A 20,082-nucleotide genomic window follows, 5' to 3' on the forward strand; every position below is an offset into this window, starting at 1 on the left:
ATTCCAAATCATAATAATACTGTTATTAAGCTTTACCTTAAGTTTGTTGTCATTTCAAAAATGATGAAAATGTGCATGTAATTGTAGTTTATTTAAGTCATATGTTGAGTCGAATATAAACATTTCAATCACATTTTTTTTTTACAGTTTAATTTTTTGGACTTGCAAGGCTTCCAGATGATAACCTTTTCAAACTCAGTTTGTTTTCTTCTGTTGGTGCCATGTGTGTGGGGAAAGTGCATCTTTGATAAGGTGCAAAGTTCAGTTCAGGTGCTGTTTCCTCCAGACAGTCAGCCAAGTTCATCTGATTTGGCCTTCAGTGAAGTCGATGAACAAAAAAAAAATTGGCTGACACATGTTCAGATGCAGAACCACCAATATTCTCCATCCCAAAGATCTAAAAGAATGGCCAGGGAAAAGTTTAAAGTCAGTGAAAAACCACAGCCGATTCGGATTAAGACGTGGACTCCTAGAGAAAGCCCTGTCCTCTCACAGCAGGAAGCAGAGAGACTGGATGCAGCCATTAGTGATGCAATCAGCACTATGTCCAACTTACTTGCAGGTACTGTTTCTGTGAAATAACTCAAATGTAGCCAATCTCATGTTTTTTTATATTGAACTGGAAATATAACAGTAATGTTGCTTACAAGTAATAGAAGCATATGTGCCCAACTTTAGTTTCAAATCATCATACATTCATGTTTGTTCTTACATAGTGGGAATACAGCTTAATGTGAGTATTATAAATGTGTATGTTCGCTATATTGACTATATTGAGTGGCGTTGACTAGCAGTGCTGAAGATGTTGAGGTTTTCGTTGGGAGTGATGAGGATGGACAGGATTAGAAATTAGTTTATTAGAGGGACAGCAGATGTAGGACATTTTTGGGACAAAGTGAGGGAAGCTGATTGAGATGGCTTTGACACGTGCAGAGGAGGGACATGGGGTATATCACATAGGGTAATGCTGAGAATGGAGCTACCAGGAAGGATGAAAAGAGGAAGACAAAGGAAGAGGTTTATGGATGTGGTGAAGGAAGACATGCAGGTAGTTGGTGTGAAAGAGGAAGATGTAGAGGACGGGGGGGGGGGGGGGGTATGGAGACAGACGATCCGCTCTGGCGACCTCTACTGGGAGAAGCCGGAAGAAGAAGAAGAAGAAAAGCAGAAGAAGAAGGAAAAAAAAACTCTTAAAATAAATCTGAATTATTTTAGTATTAAAATGTCTTGTTTAAGTCTGCTATATATTTCTGTGTATCCGTATAAGTTAGAGAGTATTAAAAATTAGTTTTTTGAGGAGAGTTTGTAATACATTGTTCATACTTTAATGTAAAATCAGCTAATGATGCATGAAGAAAATGAACTAAATAGACATGAAACATGGTTTGGATTAACATTTAACTCCATCTCAGGGTGTTTTTCCATTTTAAGAAATAAACATTATTTATTATACATTATTTCATTGCCACTTTATTTGTGTAAAGCTGCTTTGAGACAATGCACATTATTAAAAGTGGTATACAAAGAAATTTGTATTGAAATGAATGGAATAAACGGAATGTTTGACTATTGCTTATTTCCAAGTATGTTGTACTTGTTGAAAATAAGAAGGAATGTTGTGTTTGGAATTTAAACAATACATTTGCAATTACATGCCTTTTAATTAATATTTACATTGATGTTATTGATTTGTCTTTAGTACGGAGAGTCAGTAGGAAGCTGTTGCTGAACAGAGATATCAATAAGTACTGCCGCTTCATCTGGAAGAACAGCAGCTGTGCCAACTATAACAAGTCAGTTTCTTTTCCCTTCTCTGTCTCTCGATGAATATCAGTTCTTTGGTTTTGTTTTAGGAGAAATTGTTTACTCCAAAGGACCTCTATTGTAAATTATCTTTCTCTGTTTTAGCATTTCAATATACAATTTAAATGTTTGATCTATTCTCTGAGTTACATATTTTTTTTTTATAGTTATACCACAGCACAACATTTCATCTTATATTCCATATTTAAAGCACATCCTAATTTTTCTTTAATGATAATCACCCAATGTATTGTATCCCACTTCTCAGGTGTGGCAGAGCCAATGATAACTTCCGGACTGAGAGCTGTCTGGGTGTGACTGTATGTTATAAGATTAAGATAAGACAAGATATACCTTTATTCATCCCACAGTGGGGAAATTTCTCTGGTACAGCAGGAAAGAAAAAAATAAATGCAAATATATAAAAGAGTAGACTATAGTATATAGTATATACACAACACAATGTATAAATACAAAAAAGAAAAAAAGAGGCCGCTAGTAATTAGTTATGCACCTATTGCAGGTTATATTGCACACAAGTAATATTGCACAGTTTTTAAAATTTATGTTATTGCACGTGTTGTTAAAGATACTTTGTTATTGTTATTATTGCACAGTTAAACATTAATATCAGTGTGTATTATGATGACTGGTTCACTGGGAGCAGCTTTGATTGTAAAGTCTAATAGTAGCAGCAGTATATGTTTTATATGTGCATGTACATATATATATATATATATATATATATATATATATATATATATATATATATATATATATATATATATATATATATATATATATAGACACACACACACACACACACACAAATATTTTGTTCATACAAGCTATGTGCTCAGGCCTTACTCTGTGCTGACTGACAGATCCCAGATGATCACCTGAGTGGCTGTGTTGTTTACCCTCATCCTGACCAGCCAGATGTGAGGGTGATTAAACCAGATGGGGAAGGAATTCCTGACACAGATGTCCTACTTTACATGAAAGCTCAAAGCACTGATAAATGCAGAGGTGATGTAAGTAGTGATGGCTTTTATTCTGGTCAGATATCAGGTTAACATTACTTTATTTAATGATTGATGTGTATTTTTCATGATGCCATTTTTTTTGATGCCTTGAAACCCTGTAGTGTATACCAAACACTTATTAAGGCAGGCCTTCTAACGATTATGACTTCATAGTTTGGTGAAGATATTTTTCTTCATATTGCCCAAATAATCTGTATTGTTCGCTGTAAAGAGATTAGGAAACTAAAGTCATTATCATTCCAATTAGAATTATGAAATTATTTCATGTATGTGGTATTTTACACTTCCTGTAAAGCCCTGGCGTGATTTGACCCGAAAGAGAACCCCAATGGAAGCAAAAAGTGAGGGCTAAGAATTATTGATAAATTATTTTAAAAAGTCGATTTTTCACAAGAAAATGAGTTACATCTATACATTACATTCTGATAGCATTAACATGTTATTTGTTTTAGTCTAGCGTGCTGGCTTATTCAGCTCACTGTCAGAGCGACTCAGATGGGCGACCAGTGGCTGGAGTTATGGTCATCTGCAGGGAGCCACTGAGCATCGAGGGATTCAGTCATGATCACCTGGTGCAGGTATTTGTATATGCTATAGATGTGAGCTTGTGCTTGACTGAAATGAGATTAGCTGATAAACAAAATGAGCAATATATGTTTAATGTTTTACTCTGCATTGTTTAACAGACTATGATCCATGAGTTGCTGCATGTGCTGGGGTTCAGTAAAGAATTCTTTAGCAAGTGGACGGGCCGGTCTCTCTCCTCCCAGAGTAGGTTTTTGACAATATTGCTTATTACATAAATATAAACAGTGAATATGATTTAGCAAATGTATTTTAGGGCTCACTGTTACTACTGTGTACAGTACAGTGAATGCTATGCATGTAATACTGTGTTGGCATTGTTAGTGGCCGTGGATATCTCCCATGGTCAGATGATTTATATGGATGAGTCTGGACAGATGAGGCTCTACACACCTAATGTGATTAAGGCTCTACACACACACCTGAACACCACTCACATGGACCTGGGAGCTCCACTGGAAAATCAGGTATACATACCCACATAAAATTAAAGCTATAATATTGAATCAGGCAAAGTTTTTATGATTTTTTTTTCCTGTTTCTCTCTCTTTCTTGCAATCTAAGGATGCTGATTCTCGTGGTTTCTCCTCACACTGGGAGGCTCGTTTTCTGCAGGGTTCAATTATGGCAGCCATGTTGGCAGAACCGTCTCTGGTCCGGATCGACATGATCACTCTGTCTGCCCTCCAGGACACCGGCTGGTACTCAGTCAACCTCAGCCAAGCACAGAACTTGCTTTGGGGAGAGAGTAAGTCAGGCTCAGTATGTACTATGAGGATAGGGAAGAACCCACAGATAATGCCATCTGTAAGCAACTGGACAGTTTTGTCTCTTGCTTTGCCACTTTGATGATATCAATGGTATTTGGGAAGCCTGCAGGAACCACGACAGTCACTATTTAGTTTAAGAAATTAGGAAATTGGAATTAGGCAGAATTTATTAACTTCATTGTATTAACGGAAATTTTATATAAATATAAATTTTCTTGGTTTTTAGATGAAGGTGTCTCCTTTGGGTCTGTTTCTACCTGTATGAAGTCCTCATCCTTCTTCTGCACTGGCAGGTACTTTAAAATTTTTTATTGCTAATTTACTGTATCTGTTCATGTATACATTTCTGATGGGATTCTACTATAACTGGGCTGAACTGAAATTATTCAGTTACAAATACATTTTGACAGAATTTAATGCATGGATATTAAATGGCTTGTATTTTCAGTGGATTTGGTTGCCATTATCTTCACTTCCATAAGGGGGTGTGCCAGAGTGACCAGTATCTGGAAGGCTGTCGAATTTACAAACCGTTAGCCAATAGTGTAAGTTTACTAAACCGATCTGTCTTATACCTTTAAAACTCTTATTGTGTTTTACCCCTGACTTCTGCTCTGATTTCCTTTTTCTCATCAATGCTTCCCTTTTGTTCCTCTGCAACAGAGTGAATGTTGGAAAGAAGAGAATGAGACAGGGAATGGACCAGATGTCTGGAGTGGGGAAATGTTTCGCTCAGACAGCCGTTGTTTTCTCTCAAACATTATAAGAGAGGTACAAAGGCATAAGGCCCTTTGTGTAAATTAGTTCATGCATGACTAAGAATATGGTTATTTTGATTTATTTTATTTATCTTTTCCTAATTAAATTGTCTTTAACAATGAAAATGTATGTTTTACATTGTTATTCAATTCATTTTATAGGATTATTTTTCCTTCAATGCCTCTGTATCAGGGCGCTGTTACAGGCACAGGTGCACTGGAACAAACATGTACCAGATCCAGGTAATGGGCTCTGATTGGCTGGACTGCCCGCCGGGAAGGAGCATCCAGGTATATTAAATTAAGGCTTATAAAATTACAGACACTCCTTTTGGATTTCTGAGTGAAAATGTTCTGAAACTGTAAATACCTAATTTAGTAGCCCCATGGCAGGTATCATACACAGAAAACCTTGCTGACATTTTCAGTCAAGTTACATAAAATGTGTATTTCTTTATTATTTTAATGTCTTTAGGTGTTCGGATATCGGGGTGAAATTTTTTGCCCTGACAAACGATTATGTCGTTATCGTACAGTAGCTTCAACACACAAGCCCCTCACCTCAGGTCCCACTGGACCTCCATCCAGGTCAGTGTTTTGCATATCACAAAAAAACAGTATCTTCAAAAGTCCTAAATTTATTGTCTCTACACAAAGCCACATACATGTATATGTATATTCATTTCTCATTCTCAGGGATCATCTTCTGACACAAAAACCCATAACTGACATGAAGATTGACACTGCTCTTCCCTCCTCAGAGATGTGTGTAATGACAGTGGTGGGTGTCAGTATCGGGCTCTTTTTTTTCGGGTCTCTCATGATAATCCACAGGAAGTGCTGCCCATCCAGGCTCCAAGTGCATGTTCTCATACAGCCTTATGCACTACAGGTGTAGCACATTGTTTAAACATTTACATAAAATAAAGAAGACATTAGCAAGACAGTAAAACATTGCTGAAGTTTGCACAGAAGCATAATATCAACTTCCTAACTGTTAACATATTTATATACATATGTATTTCTTTTTTCTACCACAACAGAAATAAGAAAAAAAAAAAACTAGTACAAAATTATTACAACCTTTAGAAAATATAGTCAATTTGAATCAACACATAAATAGTAATGCATCTCCTAATCTCTTTTTCCTTCCCAGTCCTACTTCCTCTAAGTAAATCATTTCTCAACTTATAAAAACAATGTCTTACAGTCATACATAAAATATACAAAAAGACTTTTTTGCAGTGAACACAAACAGAACAATGTAGAAGTGTGGAACTGCAATTCTAAAGCATTTTAGTAACATAAAGAAAATATGTAGGGAATTACACAAGACTGATTATGCTATTATATAAACTGAACACACTGTGCGATGTGGCATGATTAATGTAATATTAGATATAATGCTGTAATATAACTTACTGTAACAGACTCCTGTTCTCCTGACCTATTTAGTATAAGTAAATGTGTAACATTTTAGTTATCGCCTTATAGCGAACCGGACCACACTGTGACCTTTAAATATGACTTTTCAGTGTTTGCAGTAGCAATGACTGATAGCATTGGCAGTCTGCTATGTACTCATGCATGCGTAGAATTAAAAAGGCAAAAGGTTCCTTTTTTTTTTTTTTAACTAACAGGACACCGTCAGAATTTGTGAGACCACTGCAATGAAGGAATTTTAAATTAACTGCAGTATGCAAGTCTCTCCAGTTTATCAGTGTGTGATTGACTATATAGAGCATTGTTCAATTCAGTTGAATTTTATTGTGAAGTTTTTCATGCTTTGTACTTTTTGACCTGTAAGAATTGTATATTGAGAGTATACAGTTGCTGTAACATCGTATGCAAAATTTTCACTACTGTTATGAGTAAAGTTTTTTCTCTTCTCAGTTTTTCACATTTGTAAAATAAACGTTCAGAAGGCCGTAAAAAAATAAAATGTAAAGTTATACTATCCTGCTTTGACTCTCAGGCAAAGCAACATGGTTACTATGTGCTCCAAAATAAGTAAATAAGCTGAATTGCTTATAGGCACTTATCTCTGTGAAGTGGTTATAAAGCTTCTGAAACAATATCCATTGTTAAAAGCACTATACAAATAAAAATGGATGAAGCCACTTTCTGCAAAAACACAATACTGCTGTATGCAGAAAATTTTGTTTTCAACATTTGTTCTTGACTTTCATGTAAAAAAAAAAAAAAAGTGTTGTCTTCTCTGTTGTAGGAGTTTAAATCACTGAATGTGTTATTTACATTGTATGGAACAGCAGTCAATCATTAATTATTCCACGTGCTTCTGATCAGGCAGATACATGTAGTTTTGTAGCTTTTAGTTATGATAAATTGTAGTTAGAGATAAGATACTTCATTTTATATGGCCTGGTCCTTATTTAGTTTAAAATATGAAATCAATCGAACATTGGCTTTAAAACCATCGTTGTATTGTTACCCTGGAGAAAAACTGTTTTAGTGTAATCAGGTATTTATAGCCATCATAGATGATCAATGGTGGTGTGTTTACATCTTCATATGCAAAACCTGGACTGAAGAATGGATAGAGTTTTTCAGTAAAAGACTGACCAGTTAAAGAGCAGATATGAGACCTGGCCTCAGCATCATAAAATGAGACCAGACCCTCTTCATAATCCACAAACACCCCCACTCTCTCCAGCGTCTCTTTCACAGTGACCCTGACGCAGGAACCAGCACAAGCCCTGTAGTCATTGCCAGGCCTTCGAATCAAAGACCAAGTCCCATCATTATAATTGGGATAAACCTCATTATACCTATTAATAGTCTCTCTGGCCACACCTAAATCCCACTCAGTTTTCCCCCTGACCTGTACCTCATAATAAAATCTACCTGAGGAAAAACTCTCCTTTGCTAAGACATAAGGATCATTAATAAATCTTTTTGGGTTGTATGGGGCAGTCATTATTTCGTACTCATCATTCCTCACTTGTTTCCCGTCTTCCGACAAAATGAGAAAATTACTTGCTGTATCAGGATCCAGTGTCACATCAACTATAAATGAAAGACACTGGTTACAAATTTGCATATGGATTAAAAATTATTCACAGGGTGTTTGAAGTAATTTAGTAATGTGCATACAACCCTGTTTATGGAATTCAAAACTAATGACACCATACCTGCATAAATCTGTATCCATATTGCTTTTGACATTGGTATGAACACGGCCACTGGCAGGAGCAGTAGCAGCAGCAGTTGAGTCCAATTCACGTTGAAGTAATTAAAGGCTGCAATAATCACAAAAGTGGCAAAAATCTGTACATTTTCACTAAACTGATACTTTCAATTAAAAATAATGACCACAGTACCTTCTGCCTTCTGTCGACTTCTCTGCTCTATAAACACACAAAAGGTAATCTTTAATTTTCATTAATAAAACAGTCCTGCTTTACAGTATGTATAAATGCTATAGGTGCTATATATAAATAATTAAATGCCCTCTTATTAAAATGAGCACATTCAAATAGTATTTATGATCTACAGCAACCCTAAAATTGGTAACAATGTGATAAACCATTGATTCTTTTGTTCTTTATGTTTTGTACTTCTATGTTAAAAGTTAATTCTGTTGTACAAACACCATCCACTTTATAAGAAACACTTGTACATCAATTCAGTTTTCCAATCCGATAATTACGTCGATGCTGTTCAAGAGCTTCAGGTATTTTTTTCACAAAAACATCAGAATTTAGAAAAAGTTGATGAGATGAAAATGAGATGTTCATTTTGAAATGGTTGTTGGTACCAGATGGGTTGGTTTAAGTATTTTATAGGCTGCTGAATTATCAGAAAAAGTTTACGGAGAAAATAAAAATAAGATTTAGATGGTCAGAGAAAACTTTCTAGTTTACTAATCGCTATTTACAACCATGGTGAGTAGAAAAGCATCTCAGCATGACAAAACATTCAATCTTGAGGTGGATATGCAGAACATCACATTTTCTTTCACTCCTGCAAGCCACATAGGCACAGAATCCTCCATATTGGACATTAGACACTTTTATTTACTCTTCAACTTTCTTATTTTTTTAGTTGCTATAGACTTCTATTAAGTTTCTGGTCATTCTACTTTCACCTCTCTCTCTCATCAACAAGCTATTTCAGTCTGCAGACCCTCTGTTCACAGGATGTTTTTCTGCACCATGTTTTGTAATCTCTACAAATAGATAACTAAACAAAAAGTAAATTATAATATGTAATTTCAATATCTCACATTAATCGATGAACTAATTAGGCCACTTACTTTACTATACTTGCAAATCTTGTAACACTATATTTCCTGCACTTTACTACCACTTGCAAATCTTGTAACACTATATCCTGCACTTGCTGATATTGCACTCTGGTTAGACCCAAACTGCATTTCGTTGCCTTGTACTTGTACATGTGTAATTACAATAAAGTTGAATCTAATCTAATCTAATCTAATCTAATCTAATCTAATCTAATATAATCTATACTAAACTTTGCTAATGAATTTATGTATTTGGATTTTGGTCATTGTTTTTCTGGAGCTGTCTGACACACATTAATTATAATAATAGCTTTTTTCTTTTTTTTTTTTTATTGGGAATATGTTGCATACTGAATAATCAGCACATATAGTTCAGAAATTGTGCATTTATATTTGTGGATCTATATCTATATCTGAATTTCTAAAAAGTTGCATTGTAAGAATGTCTACTGTTAAAGGTATCATTTGTAGACATAAAACTTGAATTTAATAAAATAAATTGTGTAAAACGTGTGTGATCATACAATAACACACAATACGAGTGCAATGTTTGGTATATTCCCAGAGCCCCAAAGATCCTACACTGTTCATGTTAACGTACTTAATATTTGCATTTCGTTTTGCATTTCATTGTTGAGTTGTTTGTGAAGATGAGACAGAGATGTTCTTAGAGTCTCCCCACTACGGTCCGGGTTAATGCTGACCTCAGTCCAGTTCTTGGTATGTGGAGGGCTCCACATGGAGGAGTAAATCTACAGTAAAGCAGAAGAGCAGAGAAATCCATCAGCATTATTGCTGTAATTGCCATTTAATAAAACAAAAAATACTGACCTGAATTTTTTGGAGATAGTTTTCAGCATTTGAGAGTTGGTCCAAATGTAAATCTTTCCTTTTCAGCACAGTGACTTCCTGCTCCAGCTCTTGAATGAGTCCTTCAGCCTGCCTCTCTACTACTTCTTGCTTCTCCTCCATCAGCTCCAGCAGCTCAGCCTGACTTCTTTCAATGGAGCGAATCAGAGCAGTGAAAACTTCAACACCTTCTGAGATCTCTTCCTCTGTGCTTTTCTACTGGAAGAGAAAGTTGCATAGCTATAATCTCTAAAAGTGACTCTCAGTAAAATGACTACGTTCTAAAAAAAAAAAAAAAAAGGTTGTAAGACCCACTTTGCTGAGCTCCAGTGAATGTTTAATCTCTTCAGTCTTTTCTAGCCTTTCCTGGATCAAATGCTGCACTTCTGCCTGTGTTTTCTTCAAGCAAGCCTTTAAACAAAAATTATTGCATAGACATTTGAGTGCTTAGACAGAAAGAATACGGAGAAATTAACTGTACCATCAAGGGAAAAAGAAAGTAACCCTCTTTCAGTTTTATGTTAAATAATCTTGGTGCATTTCTTCTATAAACTTCTATAAAAAAAACAAATGGCCTTTAGTGACAAAATGTAGTAATTAATACAATATGTAGTCATTTTTTGGTTAAAAAAGTAAACCAACATCAGGTGTGGACATTTTTTTTTTTTTTACCACCTTTTAGGTTTTGGAAAATTAACTACATATTAAATTATAAATTTTATTTATTTATTATTTGTTGAAGACATTAGTGCAGAATTATTATAACTAAAATCTCAGAAATGAAGGAGGAAATATGTAACCCCTGTCTATAGGTTACAAATATCTTACAGCAAAGTACAAAGCATTTGAAAATATCACCTTCAATTCTTCATTTGCCTCTTCTATAGGAACAGTGTTGTGATTCTTGTGGTCTCCTTCAATGCAGAACTGACACACACATATCTGATCATCTCTACAGAACAGCTCCAGAGGTCTCTCATGTTTCTTGCATATGTAGTCCTCCAGGTTCTCCACAGGGTTGATTAATTTGTGTTTCTTCAGGTTTTGGATATTCTTGTGAGGCTCTAGGTGAATCAGGCAGTAGGATGCTCCACAATTCAGGCATGACTTCATGGCGATCTCTTTGACCCCAGTGCAAGCATCACACAACAACTTAGTGTCTGCGCATGCATTTCTCTCTGTAGTGTTAGAAGTATGTGCTTGAACTGACTGCTTAAACTGAGCAGCCGTTTCAGATATCAAAGTGTTAATAGACAGATCAGGTCTCATCTCAAAACTCTTGTTACACATCGGGCACTGGCAGTGGTCACTGCTATCCCAATAACCTGCAAGGCACTTTTTGCAGAAGTTGTGTCCACATGGAGTGGTGACTGGATCGGTGAACACGTCCAGACAGATTGAACACAGCAGCTGCTCTTCAGACAGGAGACTAGAGGAAGCCATGCCTGGAACGATAGAAAGCGAGAAAGAATAATTGTCTGGATACGTGTGGTGCATTTTCAGGAAGGATTGTTATAATTAATTAAGTTGTCTGAATGCACAAGTTTTGTTTTCCTTTGCCTTCACCTTAATTCTTTTCAAAGGTAGTGTTAGTGTTAAAACTGTTTCACACACATTCCTTGTTCGTTCAGTGTCTATAGGATATTTACGATGTTAGTCTTTAAGGTAAACAGAGAGTCTTATCTGGGCTCATAAATCTCTGACTGGTATATCCTCTTGTCTAAACAGCTTTCTACCCAATGTGTGTGTGTGTGGACTGTATCATCCTGTGTGTATAAAAACGTGTCTGCCACCTGCAATAAACGAAGAGAAACATTTTGCCACATTCTGTGTGCTTTGTGATTCTTCCCTGATCAGAAAAGGCATTACGGGTCTCGCAGGTCGTTTGGAAAACTTCTCCAGTCATTTCGTTTTGGGCATGATAAAAATCTAACAGTTTTGGTGTCAGAAGCGAGATACTTTCCGACAATATCCAGAGGGAGATCACGCATCAAGGTGAGTTTAATGTATTCCCTTGTTTGCGGGGATTGTCCCGTTTGCCAGCTATTAAGGCTGCATGTGTGTTCGTGTCTTGGTTATGCATTAATTGTAGAATTAATGATAATTTCCGTTGGTGGGATGATTTCGTCGTGACATGGTTTTCCTCACCTTAGATGTAAGATGCAAGATTAGAAGACGTTTTTTACGGTCTGTCTAATATAGTTGATATTGTCTGAAGTATCCAAAAGAATCCACGATAATTTTTATATGCCCGAAAAAATTAAATAAAATAAAATAAAATAAAGTCAGAGAATAGAGAAAAGAAACTAAAGAAAAACTGACATTTTGAAAAGACTGAAATTTTTTTCAAAAGACTTCAATCTTGTTTTGGCTTTAAAGTCTATTTTTTTCTCCTAACTTACAAAATTTGTGATTCAATTGGAGAGACTAGATTGCTCATTTTGTTTGAAGACTGCGATTCCCCTGGTGTCTTGTGTTGTGTGTATTGTCTGAGTGTTAAGTGTTGTGTGTCTGTTCTTTGTTCTATGTTAAGAAGATGGGTCATAACATTTCTCGCCCATTGCCGGAAGAAAACCCCAAAGATTGGATGTATAGGAATGGTGCCGGTTACTGGACTAATCCTTATTTAGATAATTTAGCAGGATGAAGTGAATGCATGTCGCAGGTAGATAATTTTCCTAGACATGGGTCATTCAAGACCCGCGATATGGAAAATGCGTATTCTATGGTGAACGGTGGATGGGGCGATCCGAATTGGGACTACACTTATATGCGTGAGTCCTATGATAAATGGGTAAATATGAAGAAGTACTGGGTCAAAGGTCCAGAAAGAGTCAATGCTTCTAAATGCTGTTTGAATAAGAAACAATCGCCTCCACCATACAATTCGACACCGTCTACTAGTCCTGGTCTTTATCCTGCGCTGCCTGTTGATACATCTTTACAGCCCGCTTTTGCATTTGTACTCGAGCGAAATGAAGTACATGTTAAACCAGCGAAAGCTAGTGATATTGATGCTATATGTAGAGTGCAAAATATGTACAGATCTTAAAAAGCCACACTCGGTATGCACAGTTAACGGGCCCTGATTTTAGAACTATTCTTTTGCGTACATTGGGAGATGATGTTACAGAGGAGTTGATCATAGAAAAATGTCCTTAATGATGCCATTACAGGTGAGGGCATGGCCGCGAACCGTCACCAGATTTTTTGGGAAAAAGATGCCAATGTAATGCAAATGTATAATGAGTTAAAGGATTTTCTGGATAACAGAATAGCATCCAAGCGTGACATTTCACATGCAGCTAACACTAGGCAGGGTTTTAAAGAAACGCCGTCTGCCTTTGTGGTGCGTTTTAAAGCAGCATGGGAGAATGATTCTAAACTGCCAACTGATAATACACACAATGTGTTGTTTATAAATACTTGTTTGAATAACATGAAAGCTTCTCAGGCTCAAATGATTCGCATCACGACGATTACTCGAGAAGTCGGTAGATCAGTTCTGTGCTAGAATTAGAGATTTAGATGCTGCTGGAGGTTTTCAGTCCGCTTCTGGTTCAGTTAAGTCTGAACCCACTATGTTCTTTGCTGCAACAGGAAGTGGTGCATTCCAGCCACAGTACAAAACTCAAGGAGGAGGTTGCAATTATTGTGGGAAGCTTGGTCATTGGTTTAGAACTTGTAGAAAGAGAATGGGAGATGAGAAAAGGGGCGTAGCCACTCAGCGAGTAGAGAACGCAGATCAGCATGCAGTTGTGCAGAGGCCCACACAGCTGCAATATCCTACTCAATGGACCTCTGCATAGGGCAGCCTACGGAGCGATGAACCCCATGATTTTTCGATGATAACTTTATCCTACAGTAATCACCCTTCAACTTTGCCTAATATCACGTTGCGCATAGACAATAAAGACTATTGTTTTCTTGTTGATACTGGCGCTACATGTTCTTCAATTGCTGGGGGTGAATATTCTGGTCCCATTTCAGGAAAAAGTATCCGCTCCGTGGGAATAGATGGGGTTCCAATTTCATGTCCTGTAACTCACCTTTTGCCTGTGGTGACACCAACTGGTACAAATTTTTATCATAGCTTTACAATAATTCCGAACTCGCCTTTAAACCTTTTAGGAAGAGATATGATGCATAAAATGGGAATGGAAATTCTGTTTTTTGAAACCAATGTCTCACTGTCTTTTCCTTCTGTCCTCATGCTCTCAACTGAGCCACAGCCACATCCGGAAGATTTCTTCCATGGTAGTACAGAAGTCCTGCCTGATGAACCAAATTTAGGTGAAGTTAACCCTAAATTATGGGCCTCTCACAAAGATGAGGCAGGTTTAATCCAGGTAAAACCGTATCATGCACTCATGAAAACACACCATCCGATTTTTGTTAAACAATATCCATTGTCGAAAGAGAAGAATGTTGGCATTGCTCCAGCTCTAGGTCTTCCGAATTATGCTAAGCCTTTTCACCTCTATGTGCACGAACGTGGTGGTACGGCTGCGGGGATCCTAGCCCAGGAACACGGTGACAGATATCGCCCTGTTGCGTATCTTTCCAAATCTTTAGACAATATAGCACAAGGGTTGCCTTCGTGCTTGCGTGCAGTGGCTGCTGCTGCTCTGATGGTCCGGGATGCTGAGAAAACGGTGCTGTCACATCCTTTGATACTGTACACCTCACATCAGGTAACAGCTATTTTACACAACCTCAACACACAACATATGACAGCACAACGTAGATCTGGTTATAAAACTACACTCTTGGCAACGGAAAACTTAACTATTAAGCCTTTTTCTCAGCCGCATTCAGCTGTAGTAGCTCTGCGTGATCTGCTAGACGATATTGACGTAGATGGTTTTGACGTGGCACATGATTGCCTTGAACACATTGAACGAGAGACCTCTTGTAGGCCCGATCTCTTAGATACGGCCCTGGAAGAGGGGGATTGCTTATATGTAGATGGTTCATGTTCAAAACCCTCTGATGGTGTGTATTTATGTGGATATGCGGTTGTAAGATTACCTGATGTAACAGTTGAAGCTAAATCATTACCATGCACATCAGCACAAGCTGCAGAATTGGTCACACTTACAAGAGCATGTCAGTTGTCTGAAGGTAAAGTAGTGACTATATACACTGATTCTAAGTATGCTTATGGTGTTGTGCATGATTTTGCCAAAACATGGAATCAAAGAGACTTTAAAACAGCTGATGGAAAGCCCAGAGCACATTTTAATCTCATAGGCAACCTTTTAAAAGCTGTTCAACTCCCTGCCAAAGTGGCCATAGTGAAGGTTAAAGGACATGCCGTAGGTGATTCAGAGGAAATTCAGGGAAACACATTAGCGGATGAAGTAGCTAAGTAGGCAGCTAAACAACCAGTAGATTTGGACACAGTACATACAAATCCTGAGATCTCGATGATGTTACATATCTCCAATATACCAGACATTGACCTAAAAATACTTCAGAGTCAGCCTACTGAGGAGGACATAAAGTATTGGGCTTCCAAACAATGTAAATCAGATTCTGCTGGTATCATTAGAGATGTAGATGGTAAAATTGCTCTGCCTAAACTAGCTTTAATAGTGTTGGTGAAGCATTACCATGGGATGTCACACATTAGCATAGCTAAAGTCATACAGGCTATAAATGCATTATACTGTATTGCTGATGTAGCTAAAACAACCAAGCTAGTGTTGGATTCATGTTTGACTTGCTCCAAAACTGACGTACATCGACCTGTACAACATACTGCGCTTACTTTTCCTGAAGCCCCTTTCCAACACCTACAGATAGATTTTACACATATGCCAAATTTAAGATACCTGTTGGTTATAGTTGACAGATTCAGTAAGTGGCCAGAAGCATTTGCATGTGCAACAGAGAACGCTAAAACAGTTGTCAAAATATTAACGAAAGAGATCATCTCTAGGTTTGGTATTCCTAGTGTGATTGAAAGTGATAACGGCACACCTTTTGCTTTGAAGGTAACACAGCTTTTGGCTAAAAGCTTAGCAATTGACTGGCATTTTAATATTCCCTATCACCCACAGTCAGCTGGAGTGTTAGAGAGAACGAACAGAACCATTAAGGAGCGTGTTACTAAAGCCTGCATTGAAACAGGCCAAAATTGGACTGTTGTTCTCCCGGCAGTACTCACAGAAATGAGAATGACTCCATCTTCGACTACTAAACTGTCACCTTTTGAAATGCTAATGGGCCGGCCTTTCCCGACCCCATGGGTCAGGGGACGCACTGGCATTTCTTCCTTAGGTAACCTGGAAGTGCTGGTGGACGACTACGTTTCTGCCCTGGTTGAGAAATTGAATTCTATCAGTGCTGATGTTTCACTAACTCTTCCTCTGCCCACAGATAAGCCAACACACCCTTTTGTGCCTAATCAGCAGGTCCTGATAAGAAGTCTGAAGCCTACCAAGGTCGGTGAACCGAAGTATCTGGGTCCAGCGACTGTTCTAGCTGTAACCAGAACTGGAGTTCTGACTGATTATCAGCCACAGTGGATACACGCAAGCAGGATCAAAACAGCACCCATTTAATCTGTGCACTAATTGATCTGTTGGCCTAAGAAGCCTGCCTACGTGAGTGTTCAGGGCTGAAACAGTTGAGAGCCCACGGAAAGATCCTTTCTTTATAGCAGAAAGGGGGCCACCTCCGGGGTGAAGATCTGACTCACTTGACTGTTTGTTTAGCTTACCCTAAAACACCCGCTCTAGGTCTAAATTCTATAACAATATGTGCATAGTTGTATTTACACTCCTAATGTTGTTTAACCCCTTTGAATACTTTATTCAGGGAGCCCCACGTCTGCAAGGAGAAGAGACTTGGCTAGAGCATCCGGATCCACCTCATGCATATGCAACTAACGTGGTAGAGACTAGCTAATCGCACTGCTATACAAGGTGGAGTATGTGCTGTTGTAGGTTCTACCTGTTGTACCTATATACCTGATAATGATGCTGATGGTCATATCATTGAACAAGCACTGAAAAACATCACTGAAGGCTCTCAACGTCTTGAAGAACGTGAAACAACTGCTGAACAAAGTTTTTTTGAAAAGATTAAGAATTTGTTTACGAGTGTTGAACACTATTTTGTTTTAGGAATGATTCTTGTAATTGTACTATGTATGTTGCCATGTTTGATGACGATGGTAAGACAGGCCATAAAGGCCTCGATTGGGGTGGTGATGATGAAGGATTATTTGTTGGGAATGAATGAAATGGAATCTGTATGTTGTTGTTTTTCTTTATCTCTTAATTTGAAGTTAATGTCAAAGGTTCTGTTCCCAGGATGAACATCCTATGTTTTGGTGTGTGATGCTAAATCATAAATGATTTAAAGTGGCCATTGTTAGTGTTAAAACTGTTTCACACACATTCCTTGTTCGTTCAGTGTCTATAGGATATTTACGATGTTAGTCTTTAAGGTAAACAGAGAGTCTTATCTGGGCTAATAAATCTCTGACTGGTATATCCTCTTGTCTAAACAGCTTTCTACCCAATGTGTGTGTGTGGACTGTATCATCCTGTGTGTATAAAAACGTGTCTGCCACCTGCAATAAACGAAGAGAAACATTTTGCCACATTCTGTGTGCTTTGTGATTCTTCCCTGATCAGAAAAGGCATTACGGGTGTCGCAGGTCGTTTGGAAAACTTCTCCAGTCATTTCGTTTTGGGCATGATAAAAATCTAACAGGTAGTTTTATTTTTCTCACAGAGATGTATATATGAATAATCATACTTGCTGAAGTAAAAGTATGAAGTCAATATGATTACTGAAATATATACAATTACTGCAACTACACTTCTCTAGGTAAACATTATGCCGATTTGTCTATGCAAAGTGTTTTCCCACATTAAAGATTCATTCGGTATATGCCACACAGCTGACTTGAAATGGCAACATAAAAGGGTGATATTTAATATACAGCATTGAACGAAGCCTACAAAAGCAACTCTACTTTAATTACATTTACTAACCTCTGTGTTTTCTGCCTGCCTTCCCAGAATGCACCGCAAACACCACGTCGTAAAGCCTTTAAACCAATAGACGGATAGAGGTGTCCTCATCAGGTTCACTTTCATTTCTCTTAAAAATGGAACAACCGCGCCCCCTATTGATGTCACTAATAAAGAAACGACTAATGTTAATAACTTTCTTTTCGGCTTCTCCCGTTAGGGGTCGCCACAGCGGATCCTCCGCACGTTTGATTTGGCACATGTTTTACGCTGGATGCCCTTCCTAACGCAACCCTCCCCAATTTAACTCGCATTACTTAAAAAAAAAAAGATCTCAGATATTAGTGTGTACATTTATAAAGTAACACGCTACATTACTCGTTACTCCAGAAAAGTAATATTATTATGTAACGCACTTTACTTGTAACGCGTTACCCCCAACACTGCCCAGGACACATGGGCTATAATTAAACCATTGTGTGGTATCAGGAAGATCCTGAATGTTGTTTCTATGAGTGACTTCTTTTCCATCATCAGAGACAGTTTGGGACTTGCTGTATCAGGATCCAAAGTCACATCCACTGAAAAAAAAGAAAAAAAAAGAGTTTGAGGGTCAATTATAATTAACAGGATACTTTTCAATGCAGACAAACAGCCTTATTGTGAGCCATCTAATATCCTTCTAAATCAACTCATAGAAAAAATCAGAGTTTTTCAATGTACAGTTCAGCCTCATGTTTTGCATGAAACTAAAAATCTATGTTTGGAAGATTCTGGTGGTGTGGATTAAGACTTTCTACTTGATAGTGTTTCCAAGATAAGCAAACACACAATGTAGATGTAACAAATTATAAACGGTGAGAATGTACTCATTTTCTTAAGTAAGTTAATTGTATTTAATATTTATGGAGTTTGCTGTAAATCCTGTCCAAACATAGAAACCTGACTTATCAGTATCAGTATGATTTACTTTCATTAAATTATCCTAAAGGTGAGTTCCTAGGAAATTGTGGAAAGGAAATTTAAGCATGCAAAGATAAGCCTGGACTCTAGACCTAAGCCAAATAAATAAAAATATAATTATTTAATATAAATATACTTTAGTCAAAAGTGAGACTAATCTCTAGTATGAACACATTCTTGTCTCAGATCTGCAATATTAAAATGTTTATAAAAAACTTTAAAGCTGTTTGTGTGTGTGTGTGTGTGTGTGTGTGTGTGTGTGTGTGTGTGTGTGTGTGTGTGTGTGTGTGTGTGAGACTTTTTAATACACCACTTAATAATTTGTAAAATTAAACCCATTTTTTTAAAAAAACACTTAACATCTGCTACTTGTTTCCTCTGAATCTCTGAATGCAGAAAATGTATAATATCAAATTCACTTAAATGTATGTGTCTACAGTGTATTAGAGTAAAGCATGATAAAATATCTCTGTGGAGAAAATGTTACATTTCTTTCATGACCTTATTGCATCATAGATTTTGCCTTTCAGTATGATTCAGACATGCACAAAACACCATGCACAATTCTATTATCAGTTGCGCTATGGGTTGCTGGATCTTGCCACAATCTGGCTTAATTTTAGAAATTAGATGTTGTTTAATGTACACTGTAAAAAATTTACTGTAGAATTTACAGGATTTTACTGTCAAAAAAGTTGCCATTAAAGTTCTGTAAAAATTTTATTAATTGCTGTAAAATGGGCTGCAGCATTATACTGTAAAGCAATTTACAGTTAATTGTTGTTTGTAAAATATAGTACTTTGTTGTTTATTTTACAGTAATATAGAATTAAACTTGTATTATGAGTTACAGTGTTTTTTTTGTAAAATACATTACAGTATTTAGTTGGCAACGTCTCTAGGTTACGACCGTAACCCTAGTTCCCCGAGGGAATGAGACGCTGTGTCGAAATGCTATGGGAACGCCCCTGCGTGACCGCACTCTGAACCACGTGTGTAATCTGACCAATAGGTGTTTGGGATGTGACATCATCAGCAGGCGACGTTGCG

General features: G+C 37.2%; 2 protein-coding genes across 2 annotated transcripts; one reads left to right on the forward strand and one right to left on the reverse strand.

Annotated features, from left to right (window-relative positions):
* Positions 1-405: 405 nt before the first annotated feature.
* Positions 406-6,709, forward strand: cirop (ciliated left-right organizer metallopeptidase; the record flags this gene model as incomplete). The annotated part of the gene is made up of 14 exons (XM_083542387.1): positions 406-562; positions 1,700-1,793; positions 2,072-2,123; positions 2,688-2,837; positions 3,302-3,427; positions 3,536-3,620; positions 3,759-3,901; positions 3,999-4,182; positions 4,431-4,497; positions 4,653-4,749; positions 4,868-4,975; positions 5,125-5,253; positions 5,438-5,550; positions 5,659-6,709. The coding sequence occupies 14 exons, from the start codon at positions 406-408 to the stop codon at positions 5,858-5,860; spliced, it is 1,707 nt and encodes a 568-aa protein (XP_083398513.1). The 3' UTR covers positions 5,861-6,709.
* On the reverse strand, positions 5,585-18,213 carry LOC310726162 (E3 ubiquitin-protein ligase TRIM39-like). Its single transcript, XM_083541479.1, has 8 exons — positions 18,091-18,213; positions 10,937-11,523; positions 10,394-10,489; positions 10,061-10,294; positions 9,831-9,981; positions 8,304-8,330; positions 8,115-8,222; positions 5,585-7,989 (listed from the first exon to the last, which is right to left on the reverse strand). Exons 2-8 carry the CDS (start codon positions 11,519-11,521, stop codon positions 7,391-7,393), a joined length of 1,800 nt encoding a protein of 599 aa, XP_083397605.1. The 5' UTR covers positions 11,522-11,523; positions 18,091-18,213; the 3' UTR covers positions 5,585-7,390.
* Between the last annotated feature and the right edge of the window lie 1,869 nt (positions 18,214-20,082).

Source organism: Silurus aristotelis (genome assembly GCF_946808225.1).
Source record: "Silurus aristotelis genome assembly, chromosome: 5".
Taxonomy (NCBI): domain Eukaryota; kingdom Metazoa; phylum Chordata; class Actinopteri; order Siluriformes; family Siluridae; genus Silurus; species Silurus aristotelis.

Bases quoted from the DNA above. Each gene is read 5' to 3' on its own strand.
- LOC310726162 (XM_083541479.1), bottom strand. From the start codon at position 11,521: ATGGCTTCCTCTAGTCTCCTGTCTGAAGAGCAGCTGCTGTGTTCAATC. The intron at 9,982-10,060 runs GTCAGTATTTTT...GCTTTACTGTAG, and splicing joins ACTATCTCCAAAAAATTCAG to ATTTACTCCTCCATGTGGAG. The intron at 8,331-9,830 runs GTACGTTAACAT...GTGTGTTTATAG, and splicing joins AAACGAAATGCAAATATTAA to AGCAGAGAAGTCGACAGAAG.